General features: G+C 40.4%; 1 protein-coding gene across 8 annotated transcripts in view; it reads left to right on the plus strand.

Moving 5' to 3' along the window:
• TCF7 (transcription factor 7) overlaps positions 1-19159 on the plus strand; it is a 306615-nt gene that overhangs the window by 234997 nt on the left and 52459 nt on the right. For all 8 annotated transcript variants that reach the window (XM_069199202.1, XM_069199204.1, XM_069199206.1 and 5 more), the window contains exon 8: positions 163-270. In XM_069199202.1, the coding sequence (XP_069055303.1) occupies positions 163-270 (108 nt within the window). The remainder of the gene's footprint in view (positions 1-162; positions 271-19159) is intronic.

The raw sequence follows: 19159 nt of genomic DNA on the forward strand, positions 1-19159 counted from the left end.
TACGATAGGTGCCAGGCAAGGCAGGAACATCAGCTTGCTGTTTCCCACACACAATCCCTGACTTGGCAAACAGCGCTTATTTGACTTGCACCCTTAGAAGATGAAAATCTTTAGTAGTCAATAACTATGCACCTTGATGGTAAAGCAGTTTCTCTTTTCTAGTGGCATGCACTGTCGCGAGAGGAACAGGCTAAGTACTATGAGCTAGCCAGAAAGGAAAGGCAACTTCACATGCAGCTGTACCCAGGCTGGTCGGCGAGAGACAACTACGTGAGTATATGTCTAGGTCTCTTCTGAAAGGGCACATAATGTGTGCGGTGCTTAGTGGGAGGGAGGCACAGGGCAATGGTGGGCTAGTGATTTCAGTTTGTCACAAGCGTTGGCAAAGACAGTAGGTTTGACTTGCATTTGAGTCCTAACTGAAATATTTAAAATAAAAAAGCCAATTGAAATGAAACATAAAAATACTTTTCTGTATACATGTGTGAAATAAATACATTACTATGTGATGAATCTGTATTTTGGAAATGCGAAATATTCCCTCATGCATTGCATTGGAGGCATTCATATGCAGCGTAATGATACACAAAACAAAGGTCCTTGCTACTGTGGGCAGAGGCAAAACCTCGGCATATTTTAAGGAGTTTACAAGAGGAGGTCTAGCAGACAGGTGCACTCTCATGCCATGGCTAAAGAACTTGGGTTCAGATCGTAAGTCCGGGTGTTATGTTTAGGTTCTCAGTCTTTTTTCTGCTCTCCACTGAATCGGCAACTCCGAGAGTTCAAACACGTATCTTGGAGAAATTTCAGTGTGTTCACCCTTCTGTGAAACTTCAGTTGCAGAGAATTATCACTTCCACGAAGTGACGTTCCAACAATATACAAATTATGCAGATAAATTAGTGATCTCATTATAATTTTTCAGTTGAATAATATAATATGCATAACGGAAGGCTAAAATAAATAGTTCCTTCCCTATTGCATAGAACTGAAACGATGACTGCGTGCCACAGTGTAGATATCCCATCTATGGTACATTACCTTTAAAATGATTCATTTACATGGACTTACATTTACATCACCTTTTCTACAGTGCGTTGTTATTTGATGTTTATTTTTTGTTGCTTGCTTTCATTGTCAGTGTTTTTTAAAACCGCTCCTTTTCTATTTAAGGTGAGGGATGTGTTCTATTTAATCTTTATTTAATTGTATTACTTTATTTAATTTTATTACTTTATTAAAGAATGCAAGTAATTTTAGAACTGGGTTAAAAAAATATATGGAGAAGAGGGTGGGAACTACTTTATTAAAGTGTTTCTAATTTATCAGAATTTTAATTTAATTCTTTTTATTCTGGGGTTTTTAAAGTGATATGGGGCAAAGTTTGGGAAGACATTTCATTACAAATTTTAACAATTGAGTTACCAATTGGTCAATTAAATATGAGTCAAAGGTTAGAGGGGGAATATTTTAATTGGCAAAATTTAGATACATTTAGTAAATTTGTTTAATGTGTATTAGATTTATCATTCTGTTTTAGAATACATTTATATTTATTTGAATTTCGAGTACTTTAAGGTCAGGTAAATTGTTATTGGGGCAAATTAATTTATGTTAAATATATTTTAACAAATGTTGTTCTCTTTACAAACAAGGTGACTAAGTGATAAGTGCAAAGGTAATTTAATTGGAGTACATTCATTCTTCTGTATTTTATGAATAGAAATATTTTAAACTTATTTTAGTTGAAATAATAATATTTTTTTAAAGTAATTTGATTTTTGAACAATTAAAAATGATATACAGGCAAAAGGCGAGTAGTAAATACATTATAATACATTAATTAAATTGTAATTGTAAAATAAAATTCTAAACTTTTTGTTAAAAATATTTTTTTTCAGTTTTGGATAATGAAAAAATATATACCATTTGAAAAATATTGAATTAAAGATTAACATTCTACTTCCAATAAAATAAACTGTAGATGAGAGGTTTTCTTTAAAATTTCCATAAAGATGCACTGTTTCCTGACTGAACACAGTAACAGATGTGCACACAAAATGTCAACATTGTTTTATTTGTGTGTGTGTGTGTGTGTGTGTGTATATATATATATATATATATATATATATATATATATATATATATATATACACACACACACACACACACACACACACACACACACACACACACACACACACACACATATATATAGTTATATTCACTGAAAAAAACAAAGGTTACTGAGATGTTACAGTTAGGAAATAGAATTAAAAAAAAAAACGAAAATTCACGTAAACAACCAAAGGTTACAGGGACATCATAGTCGGCTATCTAAAGTTACTATAACTTGTGCCCTAAGGTGTAACTATAACTCGCACACCCGCCATGCAGTTTTTTCAGCAAATATTACATTTAGATTATTATTAAAGATGTTATCAAAGATGTCATGAGCGCCTTAATTTGTGGGGTAATTAACAGTGCATGGCGAGGGCACGAGTATAGTTACTTTAGGGCAGGAGTTAGTTACTTCAGGTGAATTTCTATGGTTTTGTATGTTTAAAATGTGCGCCTAACTATAATGTCCCTGTAACCTTAGTATTTTTCAGTGAATTTCTTTTTTTTTTTTTTTTAACATAAAGTAATTTTCATCACTATACATTAATCCATCCAAATGCCATGCGCGGCAGCGGTTGGCCGCAGGACCTCCAGCCAACCCCCATAAGCAACCTACTGCTGTGCGGTCCGTGGAGCCTTTGCATCACTATATATACAAATTGAGACTTTCTTCAATATCTCAAACTACTGAACGTATTTATAACAACTAACAAAAAGGGTGCTTTCTGGACCAAGACCTACCTTTCTGCCAAACTTTGTGTAATTCTGTCCAGTGGTTCGGGTGCTATTGCTGTTTAAAATCCCTATGGAAAAATGCATGGGGAAAACGCGTTTTGGAACTCCCCCTTTTTCTCTGTCCCTACCTGACAGTTCATCCTGAAACTTTCCAGTCAGATGCTGAATTGAGCTTCGTGTTTTCTTGGAAAATTTTGTGAAGATTCCTCAAATGGCGCCACACCAAAAAACACTTTTTCTATAGAAACTGAGTCATAACTATAACTACCTAGTGGCGACCGCCCTTAGGTAATATATATATATATATATATATATATATATATATATATATATATATATATATATATATATTTATATATCTCATTACAATGCAATGTAAATGTTATAATTGTAATTGTAAATGTTTTCATTAACACATGTAACCACCCGAAATATGAGACATTTAGAGTACACCCGGCAGCAACCTGGGCAGCTCTGTTTACTGTAGACTCTGCTCTCTGCATGAGCATACTGATCAAATACCAGATTTGCCTTACAGAAGCTCAGTATTGTCAGCTGATGCCTCCACCTGCTAAATGTACATCCACCTTGTCAATCGCTTTAACAGTTTTGGAATCTGAACCCAACAAGTTGCATACTACAGTAAAGCAGGCTTGGTAACCTTGAGGATTTCACATATTAGTGACTTGTGTCCCTCTCCATTGGTTTGCTTCTATCCATATACTATTTTTCTTTTGGAACAGAAGTGCAGTTTAGGCATGCATCCTGCACTTTCCCTTTGCATCAACCATTGTAAAGCAGAGAGTAGCACATTTTCTTCTTCATCTCAAAGACGTATGAATTTTACCGCAAAGAATTTTGTTCCAGTCTCGTTTAACCCCAGTACCACTCCTTTTTGGGTAGATGGATTATTGAAGTGTTGAAAATGTATATTTATATTATTATTTGGCATCAATTCTATAGGGAAGAGGTAGTAAATTGGTCTTCAGCGTGTCTTTCTGTACTTCCTTAGAGAAAGTGATCCCCACAAGGGAAAAAAAAAACGATACATGTGCGATAATGGACCAAAATAAATAAACCTAACGTAAGATGTATCCAAAAAGGCATATCAGAAACATTAGCCTTTTCCATTCCTTTATTTATTTACTCCTTTATTGACATCTCCCTAAGTGCAGTGAAAAAAAAAACACAAATGGGTTTTGTAGATGAAGTGATCAAAATAGGAGTGATTAACATTGGCAGTGTCTAAATCAGAATGTGCCCTAGCACACAGAACCAACAGTTTGTGCATAGACTACATTAAAGAACATGAATAGGAGTATCCTTCTACTGCATAAATTATTTTCACATCTTCACTCTAATTTATCAACCTATGTGCTGTATTTGAAGTGAGTTTCTACGGAAATGAGCGCTCTCCAGACACGATGGCTATTGTGTTGTGCTCCTTTCTCTTGAAATTTAATAAATACACAGCAGCACAATGGTGTCCTGGCTTTTCCTTACACGAAAGGATTTGAGATATATATATATATATACATATATATATATATATAAGTCCCAAGAGGTCCACTTAAGGCGTGCTCTATTTCGTCGGTGCCCACGCCAGAGAAGGACCTTTCCCATAGTTTGTCACATAAACTTGACACTTCTGTCTATGACGTGGCACTCATAGGATTACTCCAATATCCATTTTAATGTGCAAAATGATACCAACAGCAACCACCAACGCGTTTCAACCCTCACAGGCTTGATCGTAGTAATTAATCAATCCATTTCATGCTCTACTTATACTCTTATTTGTGTGTGTGTGTGTGTGTGTGTGTGTGTGTATGTATATATGTATGTATATTACCTACTGCCAGTCACTGGTAGGTAGTTATAGTTAGGAACTAGTTTCCATAGGAAAAGCATTTTTTGACTTGCCTATAATCTTTAGCACTGAATCTTCACTAAATGTTCTAAAAAAAGATGTTTTATAGGGTCTTGTTGCACATGGAATGTTTCAGGATGATCCTTCAAACAGGGCTGAGGAAAACGGGGTGGGGGATCAAAAACTTTTTAACCATGTTAATTCTCATAGGACCTGTAGACACAAGTACAGCCCAAACCGCTGAATGGAATTACACCAAATCTTGGCAGGAAGCTAGATCTTGGTGCGCAGATCATGTTTTTGTGATTTGTTGTAAATCTGTTGGAGTTATTAAAGGTTACAAAATATACATATCAAGGTATGCGGGTGCTCTGCGGATCCAACTATCCTGTGCTGATATCTGATTTGCTGCCAACACTTCAACCAGGAAGTGTTGACAGCCAATTTGGGACACAGCTTCAAAATAACACCAAAGAAAGAAAAGTGGGCAGGGTACGAATCCCTATCCCCTTTGCCTTGGTCTTGGGGTCCCCTTGGGATCCAGCCAGGGCTAAAAAGTATTAAAAACGTGCAGGTTTTGCAATTTTTTTTCTTTCTTTTTTTTTATTTTTTTTATAAAGTGCAGTATCCCGCACTTCGGGCCATGCGAAGCTAATAAATAAGGAGATGGTACACAGGCTTTTAAAAGGCCCAGTGACCACCCCCTTGTCAGGCCTACATGATATACATAGAACGGGTGCCCCGTGGACCCACTTCCAGGGCCTGGGGACCATCTCCTCTTCATGACCACCACCTCCCCAGGGCTGCATCATAAACCTAGTTAGAGAGGGCTGTGCGGGCCACCCCGGTCCCCTGGGACCACCACCTCCTGAGGCTACATAATAAATATTGTTCGGGGGTCTGCACAGATCCCCTCCGGCCCAAAGGACCAGCACCTCCCCAGGGCCATATATATTTTTAAAACATTGAAAAGACCCCCCTGTCCCAGGCCATATACAGCCTGTGGACCACCACCTCCCGGGGTGGCCTGTGCAAAAAAAAAAAAAAAAAGTGCTGTGCGCCCTACATCCTGGAGCCATATGTGGCCATGGGGCCTGCCATGGGGCCTACCATGCCCCTGGGCCGGTTCCTGCTACCTCTCGAGGTGCCCACTCTCAGGAGATAGCTGATTGTTTTTGCTTGGCAGAGCTATGGCAGCTCCTGCCAAGCAAAAGCAAACACTCCGCTTCCAGGAAGTGGGAGTTGTCAAGATGTTCCTGCTTGCTGGAAGCGGAGATGTCAGGTGGAAATGCAAGCAAGGAAAGAGATGAAGATATTGCTCCCGCATGCAGGGAGCTGCATATTTAGCAGCTCCCTGCGTGCCGGACCAGTGCCTGCTCCCGCAGGAGGCGGAGAGCCGGCTGGGACCCCGGGAGCCCTTAGGCTAAATTAATCCTGCCCTGCGTATTTATTTTAGACAAATACACAGGGCAGGATTCTTTGTGGCACGATGCTCATTTCACAAAAAGTAAACCTCAACAAAAAGCACTTACAAATATAAACAAAGCAGGTGCCCAAGTTGAAGCTTCAGTTCTGTGAAGAACTAATCATCCTAGTATCATGCGTATGGTCAAGGAAAACCAAGTGCGTTTTCTTTGCATGTCCACCGTGAAAAGATATTTTGAATACTTGATGGAGGTGTTTGCATCCTTGCTTTAATCAAGCACAATATCTCATTTAGTGACTGTTGAGAGTGGGTTCTTTCCTGTCATCTGCTACTGAAACCAGAAATCGTGTTATCCCTTTTTTAAACTGCAAGTATGTAAAATGGCATAGCCCTGCCCTTTTGGCCCCGCCCCATATAGATTAGTGATACGCAACACCTTCTCCCACCATTTCCCCAAGAAGATGGACAGCTTACTAAAAGGAGCCCCCAAGCACATTTCTCGCCGATTTGGAGATGCATTCTTGATACATAGGAATATGATCACATCTCCACCAAACAAAGAAGAACTTCAAGAGTGCTGTGCGTGGCACTGTGTTGGGTGATTATAGGGTGTTGACTGCAGGGCCTGGCCATAGCCCACGCCCTGCGGCCAACCCCCACTGCGAGGTTGAGAGGTTATAGCGGGTTGGGTGGCAAACAGGGGGTTGCTCAGGCCCTAAGGTAACTGTAACTCGCAACTTCCCCCATGTACTGCTAATTACCGCAGGTATTATTGCTCTCATAACATCTTTTATTACATCATTGATAATATCACCATAACATTTTTTGTAATATTATTGATGAAAAAACTGCATTGCAAGGGCATAAGATATAGTTACCTTAGGGCATGGGTTATAGTTACTTGAGATAACTATAACTGCTGAATTTCTATGGTTTTGTGTGAGTAAATTCAGAACCTAACTACAACGTCCCTGTAACCTTTGTTTTTTCAGTGGATTTCTAGGTTTATGTATATATATATGTGTGTGTGTGTGTGTGTGTGTGTGTGTGTGTGTGTGTATATAGATGGATAGATATAGATGGATGGATGGATAGATATGGATGGATGGATAGATATGGATGGATGGATAGATATAGATGGATGGATAGATATAGATGGATGGATCGATATAGATGGATGGATCGATATAGATGGATGGATCGATATAGATGGATGGATCGATATGGATGGATCGATATAGATAGATAAATGTATAGATACATTCCATTAAAAAAAACAAAGGTTACAGGTGTTATAGTTGGGTTCTGAATGTACTTGCACAAAACCATACAAATTCAGCATTGTTATTTCAGCTAACTATAACTCACACCCTAAGGTAACTATAACTGACTCCCCTGCAATGCACAGTTTTTTGTTCAATAATTTAACTACTAATGTTTCATTGGTATATTTTTTGATGTTATAATTTTCATGAGTGCTGTAATATCTGGGGTAATTAGCTGTACATGGAGAGGGCTTGAGTTAAAGTCACTTGAAATAACTCCAACTGCTGAATTTCTATGGTTGTGTAAGTAAATTCAGAACATAAATATAATGTCCCTGTAGCCTCTGGGTTTATAATTGAATTTTTATTTTTTTTATTTCCTAACTATAACTTCCCTGTAAACTTTGGATTTTTTCAGTGAATTTTTATTTTTTTTATTTTTTTTTTTAATGTAAAGTAATTTTGCAAGGCCCTGCGGCCAGCCCCCTGTAACCGTCCAACACTGTACCGCTCGCGGCTGAAGGCACTGGTAGACCACAGGGCATGTCTCTCTGGATATGACAATAGGTGTGAGAGGAAGTCTCTGGGTGTGAGTGTCTCTGTGAGTGGCTTTTGAGCATCAGTGGGTCTGTGAGTGGGTGTATGAGTGTGAGTGGGTCTGTGAGTTGGTTTTTGGTTGTCTGAGTAGGTCTGTGAATGGGTGCATGAGTGTATAAGTGGGTCTTTGAGTGGGTGTGCCAGTCTCCGTTTGCATCTGTGTGTCTGTGACTGTCGGACTCTGTGAGTGTGTGAATGTATGTTTTTAAAAAAAATATATTTTAATCAGCAAGGTTCGCAACTCCGTCATGACATTACACGGGGTTGCCACGTTGAGTACCGCGACGGAATTGCGACTCCACGGTAGTGGCAAAAAAAAAAAACTGGTTTAAATATTTTTTTAACCTAATATGGGGTTCCTCAGACACCCATTATGTGTCCCCATGGGTTCAGAGTACCTCTACACTGACCCCTTCTATCGTTTTCTGCCTCTGTTTTTGTCCCCCTGGACCATGTGCCGCGTTCATAAAATGGCGACCAAAACTTTCTTCACAGGTTGTGGCCAGCCAATCAAACTACTGCTTCTGTCTCATGGAGCCGTGTTCCACGTCTCTATATAAAAAAACATTGTTTTTTACTTAATTACAAGAAAACCACTGAATGGATTCACACTGAATCATAAAAAGGTCACTTTCAGGACCAGGACATTGCTTTCTGCCAACTTTAGTGTAAATCCATCCAGTGGTTTGGGCGCTGTTGCTGTTCAAAAACCCTATGAAAAAATGCATGTGAAAAAGCGTTTTGGGTCTCACTCTTTCTCTTCCCCCGCTTGACGGATCACCCTGGAACTTTTGAAACAGCAGCTGAAGTGAGCGTCAAATTCTTATGTAAAGTTTTGTGAAGATTCGGCAACCAGCATCAAAGATATAAAGCAAAAAAAAATCACTTTTTCGATAGAAACTAAGGGCCTCATCATGAGTCTGGCAGTCTACAGACCGCCAGACATGCTCCGGCGGTCAGGCTGCTGCAGCTTTGATGGTCCGACAGCCTGCCGTCTCTGCTGGGAACATGGTTCCCGATGGCATGACGGCGGTTGGGCTTGTAACTAGCCATGGCGGCGCTGAACTTGGCTGCTCCAGCCTGATTACAACCTGCCTTTCCGCCAGGCTTTTCATGGCTGGAATCCCGCCATGAAAAGCTGGCGGAAAGGTAGTGCAGGGGACCACATGGGGGCCCCCACACTGCTCACGACCGTGTCGTAGCCAATGCACGGGCCCCCCTGCCCAGCACCTTAGGAATGCCCACTATCTGCTATCCAGACAGTGTGCATTCAGAGAGTGCCAGTTGGCCATCTAGCCACTGGGTAGTTTTAAAGGTTTGTATTTTCATAGGAAATGCCATTTTTGTGTTGCGAAGTGAAATTTCACAGTAAAGTGCTACTTTCTTTTTTTACTGGTTTTGCGTTTCAAAAGTTTCTACTGCTGAGATCTGATTGACTGCCAATACCTTAACCAGAAAGTGGTGGCAGCCATCTTAGGACTTGGTTCCGAGTCCTAAGAAAAACTCAGGGGAAAAAAAGACATACGGGGACAGGATACAGATGCCCTAACCCCGTAGGCCTAGTGTTATTTTATTTTAAAATTATTTGTATTTTTATTATGTGAATTCATAGAGGGTCTGCAGATCTGCTGGAAACGTTTTTTTTTTAGTAATTTTTTTTTTATATATTATAAATAAGCCTGGGCTAGCACATTTGAAAATAATCCCCCTGGTTATAGCCAAGTGGGGGGTTGCTGCATTTATTTAAGGCAGTGGTTCCCAAACTTTTTTGATCCCCGGCTCCTTTGACCTATTGGCCGTGTTGGCCACGGCTCCCCGTTATGTTACTTTTTTTGGCGGGTGGGGGAACGTAATCCCAGCCTGTACCTGTACCTACACTATTTACCGTTTGTCTTCTTTATTCTCTCCTTCACGTTGCTGAAAACCATTTATTGGAAACAATTTTTGTTACAGGGATATTATTAATGGTACTTTGGCGCCCTCCGCTGGTCAGAATAATTAATGCAGGGTGATTTTTCCAATACCACGAGGAAAAGCTACCGATTCAAAGCACCTCCGAGTGGTTTCCAGACTGTGTGCGGCGCCCCTGGCTAGTTTTGACGGCGCACCAGGGAGCCGCGGCGCACAGTTTGGGAACCACTGATTTAAGGGGAAGAGGGGCGTTTGTGCCCCATGGACCCATCCCCTGGGGCCAACATTTCATTGAAGAGCGAGGGTTGCTCAGCCCTCCTCCTCAGCTAGGAGAGGCCCCAGGGATCCTATCCCCCATGGCCGATAGCTTAACTGAAGGAGGGGGCCGCACAGTCCCCCAACCCTGAGTCATACAGTGACCTTTGGGACCCAATCCTCAGAGGTCAGCTCAGTGACTGTAGCAAGGTGGCGTCAACCAATTGATGCAAAAAGAACAGTTGATGGACGGAATGTAGACCAAATCAAACATTTACCCCCAGTCACAGATCTGGGTTTAATCCATCAGTTTTTTTTTGCTCACCATGCCATTCCAGTTTGGACCCAGCCATATGCAAATCAGTCTTGACCATGTTCCCTCATGGGAACAGTCCAGCCTGAACTGCCAGGTCCTCCCTGAACCAGAAACAAGCATCCTGGGACCGGTTTCAGGGTATCACCCCTCTTCAGCCAGGCTAGCTTGAATCTGGTGGCATAGTGATCACGGGACCCTTGGCAGTTCAGGCTGGACTGTTCCCATGTGGAACCGGGTCAAGACTGATTTGCATATAGCTGGGTCCAAACTGGGGTGGCATAGTGAGCAAAAGAACGATGAATTAAACCCAGATCTGTGACTGGGGGTGAGTGTTTGCATTGTTCAACACTCCGTCCATCATCCTTTTGTGTTGCTAAAGTCAACCCATTGAGACACCTTCTATTTTCCTGTGCGCACTCAGGCGGGGAAATGCCTTGATTGCTGTCACCCCTCAGAAGCCAGCCACTTATTTATTGTTCATTGCTACTTCAAGGAGTACCACGTAATGCCTGGGGGAGGGTGGGTGCTACATACTTATATTTTTGGTCGTATTTCAAGAACGGGCAGGAACATCACCAACATTTATTAATATTATGGTTGGGGGGGCTGTAGGGAGATTTGCAGCTCCCCAGCAACACTAAAAAAACATAACTCCTGTGACATTCAAACCATGACTGTAGGAGAACTTAACTTTTTTTCTAACGCATTTCCCATGCTGGAGAATTTTGCTGTACAGCAAAGATTGCAGTGCCGCGTAGGAGCATGTTGAATTGTATGTGATAAAGATATATCACATAAAATACAAGCCCTTTGTGTGGTTCTATTTACCACTACATTTTTTGGGGTGTAAAATGTGAAAGGTTAGAACAGAAATATTTGTTTTATTTTTTTCCTTGAAGTAAAAATAATATTTATGTTCACATTTTTTACCCTCGGTATGCAATACGAACTATGTAAAAAAAAAAAGAAAAAAAAGTCACAGTCATGTAGTTAAGTAAAACTTTCTTTAATATTTTCAGGTCATTATTGAAATATAGATGTGGTTAAAATTATTCGTAAGTTTTAAAGAAAGATGATAGATCTGCTTTATATATAGGGGTAGGTGTTTGATGTAGAGGGCGCGGGACATGGGCGCAGGGGGAGGTTTGCCTCCCTGTGGGGGTTGTCTGTGGCAGCCTGGCCTTTGGCCAACTGCCCACCATGCACAGCCTAATGCCACAGTGCGTGGTTGGCTGTCTGCTTGGGACTGGCCGTGCGCAACAGGAGCTTGGCTTTAGATATGGGAATAAAATATTTCTTTACATTATAAGAACCCTAGAAATGCAATGGAAAAAAACAAAAGTTAAAGTAACATTCTACTTTGGTGATTTGTTTAGTAACAACAAAACGTCTTAAGCACTTACAACCACAGAAATTCACCATTTATGGTTAACCTACGTAACTGTAACTCGTGCCCTAAGACAACTATAACTCATGCCCTCGCCATGCACTAATCCCCGCACATATTAAATCACTCATGACGTCTTCTGTGACATTGTTGATAATATCACTGCATCATTTGCAATTAAATTATTGGTGAGAAAAATGTGCATGGAGAGGGTGTGAGTTATAGTTACTTTAGTTAACTATAACGGGTGAATTGCTGTGGTTTTTAAAGTTTAAAAGCATTGTTACTGAACATTTCATCTAGCTAGAACGTTACTTTATGCACTAAGGTAACTATAACTCACTCCCTCACCATGCACAGTTTTCTCATCAATAGTTTTACTGCAAATGTTAGTGATACTATCAATGATGTCATAGAAGATATCATGAGTCGTGAAATACATTCACTTAAAAAACGAGGTTACAGGGACTCGTACCCTAAGGTAACTATAGCTCACGCCCTTGCCATGCTAAGTTTTCTTATCAATAATGTCATTGCAAATGTGGCAATGATAATATCAAAGATGCCATACAAGATGTCATCAGTGATACATAATATGTGGAGTAATTAGCTATGAATGGCAGACGCAAGTTATAGTTACTTGAAATAACTCAAGCTATAACTGCTGACTTTCTATGGATCAGTATGATTAAATCCGTAACCTAACTATAACGTCCCTGTAACTGTTGTTTTTTTCAGTGAATTTCTATGTTTCTTTAACGTAAAGTGATGTGGTTTGGTCCTATCCGAGCCCTTATAACCACCCAAACCCACGCCACTCATGGCCTTTGGCCATGTGCAGCAGAGGTTGCCCACAGGGCCTGTCTCTGTCAGTGGATCTGTGAGTGTCTGAGGGCATCTGAAAGTGGGTGTGTGAGTCTGAGTGGGAGTGTAAGTGGGCGCATGATTCTCTGAGTGCATGTATTATCGAATGAATTAGTATATGATTTTTTTTTTTTTTTTGCACGTTCACGAATATTTGAATATCCTCAAATATTCAAGGATATTTACAAATACCTCGCATGGTGAAGAAAAATAATTTTAAACCAATTATTTAACCCTAATACACATCCATATCAGACCCATGGGTCAGAGCACCACCACCCTGAACCCTTATACCACTTATTTCTATTTTCAGCCATGGGGACCCTCTCTTTCTAATCAGGTTGTGGCCAGACAATTACATTGGTTTTTTTTGCACGTGCATTCACATAAATTCACAAATTTTCATATTTTATTCACAAAGGATCCATGTCCCTAGATAAACACATTTATTTTCCCTTTAATAGCTCAAAAACTACTGAACAGATTTTCACCAGATAAGTGTAATCTGCGTACCGAAAGCTAGCTTTCTGTAAAATGTGTCCTTCCGTCCAGTGGTTCAGGCTGTAGTTGTGTTTAAAGGTCCTTTGAGAATAAACATGGGAAACACAACTTTTTTGACCCCCCCTCCCCTTTTTCTCTGCTGACGCTTGATGGATCACTCCGAAAAAAGGCAAGTCAAAAAACGCTTTTTCTATGGAAACATGGTCCTAACTATAACTACCTTGTGGCGACCGCCACTAGGTGATATATAATATCTGCCACACATCTTTTATTCTCTGCTGGGGGTAGGAAAACATCTAAAATTGTATTCACAAAATGGTTTCAATAAGCAAGTTATCTAATTTTTTGGCAGTTGATCCACGTGGTACTCATTAGGTGATGGCCCTGCCTGATGTCAGAAAGCCCAGTAGCTTGCTCTCATTTGAGGCCTGTTTGTTAAAAGGGAGCTTAATCCCTTTCTTGGATTCTAGTCTTTAGTTTTTAGACTTGAGTAAACAAACAGTAGATTTTGAACTAGCATATGCGTACCGCTCTCCAGTAACTTGATTAACGATCGCTTCTCATGTACCTCAAGTATGGAACAAGAACGCAGCCAGATTGAGATGTATGGGAAGTCGAACAAAGCTGTAAAACTGCTGGAACTGAAAACCAGCGACCTAGATGCGTTTACTGTTTTTGAGATCTTTTCAGAATCTCAAGACTTCTTCCTTGAAGGAAAGCAATACAATGTACTTTTGAGTTCTGGGCTACCTGAACACAGCAGAATAATTTAAGTGTATTTTATCACTGTTTTTTTTTATTTTTATTTTTATTTTTTTAGCATTGTGCCATTTCAATCGGCCCGTTCTGCAATGGACCTGGTTATTATAAAAATGTTGCATACCATTCACGGAGCAGCCAGATATGCAAGATGTTCTGTGGCCTCCGTTATGGCAGGCTATAGGAGTCTGGCAATTTGAATGTCCCAAATCTAATTTTCCTTCCATGCAACCAAATTGGGAGTTCTCATTGGGTATAGATATCCACATGCCGTGCCCTCTTTCTGCCAGTGTTCCTATGCAGTCCATAGGGTTCCACATTTTTCATATTTTTACAAGCATTTGGTCTGTTCAGTCAGGATGACATTTAATAATTGGGCACATGCTCCTTTTAATAAAGTATTCCCTACGTCACGTGATAAGGATATTGCAAGTCTCAGAGAAGGTCCATGGCCATATATATGAGGATTAAGTCTGAAGGCCTAGTTCGTTATTAGGCCATGGAACTCGGAGGTGGCTTACACAGACCTTTTCATTTATGGCAGACAACATTTATTCCTTATAATATATGGCTATGCGATTACCTTTCCACTAAAAAGTTAAATTCGTTGGTCTCAAGCACCTTCATATGAATGAGCATAGTTGTAGATTTGTAGAATACATGTGACCTCCGTACTGTCAATTTGAATTCCCCTATATACACCTAGATTTGTATTGCAAAATCATATTATTCGTAGTTCATTGAAAGACCCTTACAAACAATCGCTATAGCTCACGTGTGCTAACATGCAGGACGTAAAAAATAAACATTCTGCGTAAATTGCTCAGTTTCATTACCGATTGTCAGCAAAATAGTTCAGAAGGGCTGAAAGGTAGTTTTTCGTTATTTGCTTTAAACTGCAGTTGTCATTCGGATTTGTTTTTCATAGTATTTGCTGGCTCTGAAAGCTGACATTGTGACGTCACAAGTTCGCTGTCATAAGTTATTGCAGAAGAGAAGTTAAGTGATATTTTTTTATTAAAGATGACGAGAGATGAAATAACTAAACTGTAATAAAAATTATAGATGTTTTATGCTGGAATTGCAGGTGCCCATTTAGTAGTTTCATTTTAAAGTTTACCCATCCTCTTTCCATTTTTAAATTGAATTTTAAAACGGAGCTACCTATGGCTATAATCTTTTTCATCAATGAATGCCTCGTACTCTCAACCTCTGGAAAATTGAGCACTGGTAAAGATAAGAGCTGCTTTAATATGCTAATGCACGCATTAATGTGTACAAACTATTTGTGCTGTGTCCTTTAGCAACCTGCTTTTCCTGTACATCCAAAATCTCTGCCCTAATTTTTATTTCGCAGACGTGCAGTGCTGCATAGCTGGTAGAGCCTTGAGGGTTGGGGGCGGGGGACAGAGGGGGGCTTGGGCTTGAAGTGGGGAGTTGTGGAAGCTGAGCCCCCAGCACAGGAGCTTTAAAGTAACTGGGGTGGATTGAGAGGGTGTAACAAGCCATCACAAGTGTGAAGGCTATACATGGTGACCTTCTGTCGCCATTGCTGGAGACCATCCTGTATAAGCAATACATAGCTTGTTTTGCAGTGTCGTATGAAAGGATTAGTGCTGCTCTCTAATGCAGAGATGATATTAAGTGCTACATTATCTTCATGCTTGTTGAGGGAAGCACTTTGAGAAACTAGCATGGAAAGTTTTTTTTTTTTTTTTTTTTTTTTTTTTTTTTTTACTATTCTGTCCCTGAACTAACTTTGCCATCATTCTGTAAGCAGCATCCTTCCTAAATGAGGAAACTACCCTTGTTGAGCACTGAAAGAAACTGCATTGTCACCTCTTCTATCTGCGCCATAGCTTCTGTTGTGATCACAAGTGTCAGTGCCCTCATTCATAGACACGCCTGGAACAGTCTCAACATTGACCCTTTATCTGTGCTGCTTCATAATCCTCATTTACCTCGTGGGTCAGCCCTTACTTTGAGAAGACATTCCTCAAAGTTCCCAGAACAAAAGCTGACAAAGAATGCCTCTTCTCCAGCGGAGTGTTATACAACCTACGTCCCTTAAAGAGGAAGATCAAGCAAGGGGTGGAGCCAAAATCCCCTTCTCTACTGCTTTTGTAGGTTTTTGTTTGCTTCTTTTTTCTATTATATAAGTTCTGACACACAGCTGAAGTTGACTAAAGTCAGAGGTAACAAGGTCATGTTTTATTCTGAGCTTTCACTGAACTCCAAACCCCTGCACCCCTCCCACCTCCTGATTATATCCGTTCCTAGATCCAATATCTTCTACTATAAAAAGGATCGGACTTGCATAAGGACATTAGTTATAACAGGCCCATCTAATGTAACCAGAGTATAAAAATGACCTACATTTTGCTTCTGGTTGTATACAAATGACCTGTAAATGCTTCAGTTACACGCAGTAACTTGCTGATGCAGGACACATACTGCTACAGCGCAGATGAGGGGCCCTTATTTTGTATTCTCAGACACACTCCACTGACTAACTTTGCAAAACAAAGTCTGTTGAAGGCTGCATAATCCACCAAAACGTTTTGGGTGTAACTAAACTTTCTGATTGGTGAATATCCAACTTGTGTCCTTCGTCATGCACTTGGATCTTCTGATGCCCTGCTTTGAAGAATTACTAGACTTGGTAGGGCATTAGTTGAGAATAGATGTTACTCAGCCCAGGCTTCTTGTGTTTGGAATATATAGCTCCACAAGCCTTCGGTTTTCTTCAAGTCTAACGTTCATAAATTCCTCAATGTTCCTTAAAATTCATCAGTTTCACCACTTACCACATCTTTCACAGTATTGGCTTGATGGTTTTGATACATCCCCAGAGACTATTTGAAAAGGGATGTGGTCCATATTGAAATTGTGGATATTTGCATTAGTGTTTTAACGTACAGTTGTGTTGGCTTGTCCCGTTGTCATGAGTCAGAAACAACTAAAGCAAACTTTTACTGAGCAGCTTTCCTTGTTGGGTGTGTCTGTACCATGATTCTCTAACTGGAATTTTTCCATGGATGGGTGGTTCCTGCAGTATCTGAAACTTTCTGCAATCCCTTAGATATTTTTTTAGGGAGAAGGTTGGAGTTGAATTCAATGTTCTTAAGTACCACATTTCTCTTGGTCTTTTCTTGAGTGCTGTTTCCAAGAGACTAGAATTTAAATTAAAGCATAGAATTTGAGAGAGGGCTGTAACAACCTCTCCCACATAGAAATGTTCAGTGCTGTTAGGATGTGGCCACCTTCACAGAAACCTCAAAGATCCTTAACAAGTCACAAGTTGAAGGCGGTTCTGCACGCTGATCTTTATTTCTGCAAGACACATTTTCTACAGCAGCTGTGTTGATATTTGTTTGAGTTATGTATCAAAGCACAAAGGCCAGATGACTTGTGGTGTCTGGCTCATAACAGAATCCATTATTGAAGACACTTGAAAAACAGAAGCTGATGAGTAAAGGCATAATCTACACAGCAATAGAAAACGTTGTTTAAGATAAAATTACGGACCTTTCTGATCATAAGACTTGAACGTATGTTTTAAAAAAAAGCTCCGAAAGACCCTTAAAACCACAGTTAAGTAAACAATACCGAAAAACCCTGTTATTGGTCACTTAAAGTTACGTGAGCAAACTATAACTTGCTCCTTCACTGTACAAACATAACTCTCACCCCTAAGTCACTTGTAAATTAATTTGCAGAGGTGGGCTTTACTGATACTTTTTTTCTTAGCCCACATAGTTTGGGTGAATACATGTTTACCTGTTTTGCACCCTTCCAAGGACCATGTCATATTGAGTTAACATATTAACGTGGGTGAAATGACCTTTTACCAGGTTATTCTACCGTTTAACAAGGGACATTTAAGAGTTTCCTAAGGGGGCTTGAGAATGAGCTGCAGAGTATGCCCATAATTAGGAGTGTTCATGCCACCTTCAGATGAAAATAAATATTTCACTAAATGGACATTTGGAAACCAGCATTGGCAAAGTCAACAGCTCACTCCTGTGAAACCATGAGGCTTTGTCAATATTTTTATTACCCCAACCTGGCACAGGGCCATATTGTCATATTTTTACATGAAGAGGAAACAAATCATTCAAAGATGACAACCATGTGCAGGCGTATGCAGTAGCCATCTTTATACTTTATTTTTAATTTACCAATCCAAGATGGGTGGTAGCCAGAAATGCCTGTCCAGCGCTTTAGTGGAAAAGCGAGCAGCCCAATACAGGGAGTGCAGAATTATTAGGCAAATGAGTATTTTGACCACATCATCCTCTTTATGCATGTTGTCTTACTCCAAGCTGTATAGGCTCGAAAGCCTACTACCAATTAAGCATATTAGGTGATGTGCATCTCTGTAATGAGAAGGGGTGTGGTCTAATGACATCAACACCCTATATCAGGTGTGCATAATTATTAGGCAACTTCCTTTCCTTTGGCAAAATGGGTCAAAAGAAGGACTTGACAGGCTCAGAAAAGTCAAAAATAGTGAGATATCTTGCAGAGGGATGCAGCACTCTTAAAATTGCAAAGCTTCTGAAGCGTGATCATCGAACAATCAAGCGTTTCATTCAAAATAGTCAACAGGGTCGCAAGAAGCGTGTGGAAAAACCAAGGCACAAAATAACTGCCCATGAACTGAGAAAAGGCAAGCGTGCAGCTGCCACGATGCCACTTGCCACCAGTTTGGCCATATTTCAGAGCTGCAACATCACTGGAGTGCCCAAAAGCACAAGGTGTGCAATACTCAGAGACATGGCCAAGGTAAGAAAGGCTGAAAGACGACCACCACTGAACAAGACACACAAGCTGAAACGTCAAGACTGGGCCAAGAAATATCTCAAGACTGATTTTTCTAAGGTTTTATGGACTGATGAAATGAGAGTGAGTCTTGATGGGCCAGATGGATGGGCCCGTGGCTGGATTGGTAAAGGGCAGAGAGCTCCAGTCCGACTCAGACGCCAGCAAGGTGGAGGTGGAGTACTGGTTTGGGCTGGTATCATCAAAGATGAGCTTGTGGGGCCTTTTCGGGTTGAGGATGGAGTCAAGCTCAACTCCCAGTCCTACTGCCAGTTCCTGGAAGACACCTTCTTCAAGCAGTGGTACAGGAAGAAGTCTGCATCCTTCA

Source organism: Pleurodeles waltl, chromosome 7 (genome assembly GCF_031143425.1).
Source record: "Pleurodeles waltl isolate 20211129_DDA chromosome 7, aPleWal1.hap1.20221129, whole genome shotgun sequence".
Lineage (NCBI taxonomy): Eukaryota > Metazoa > Chordata > Amphibia > Caudata > Salamandridae > Pleurodeles > Pleurodeles waltl.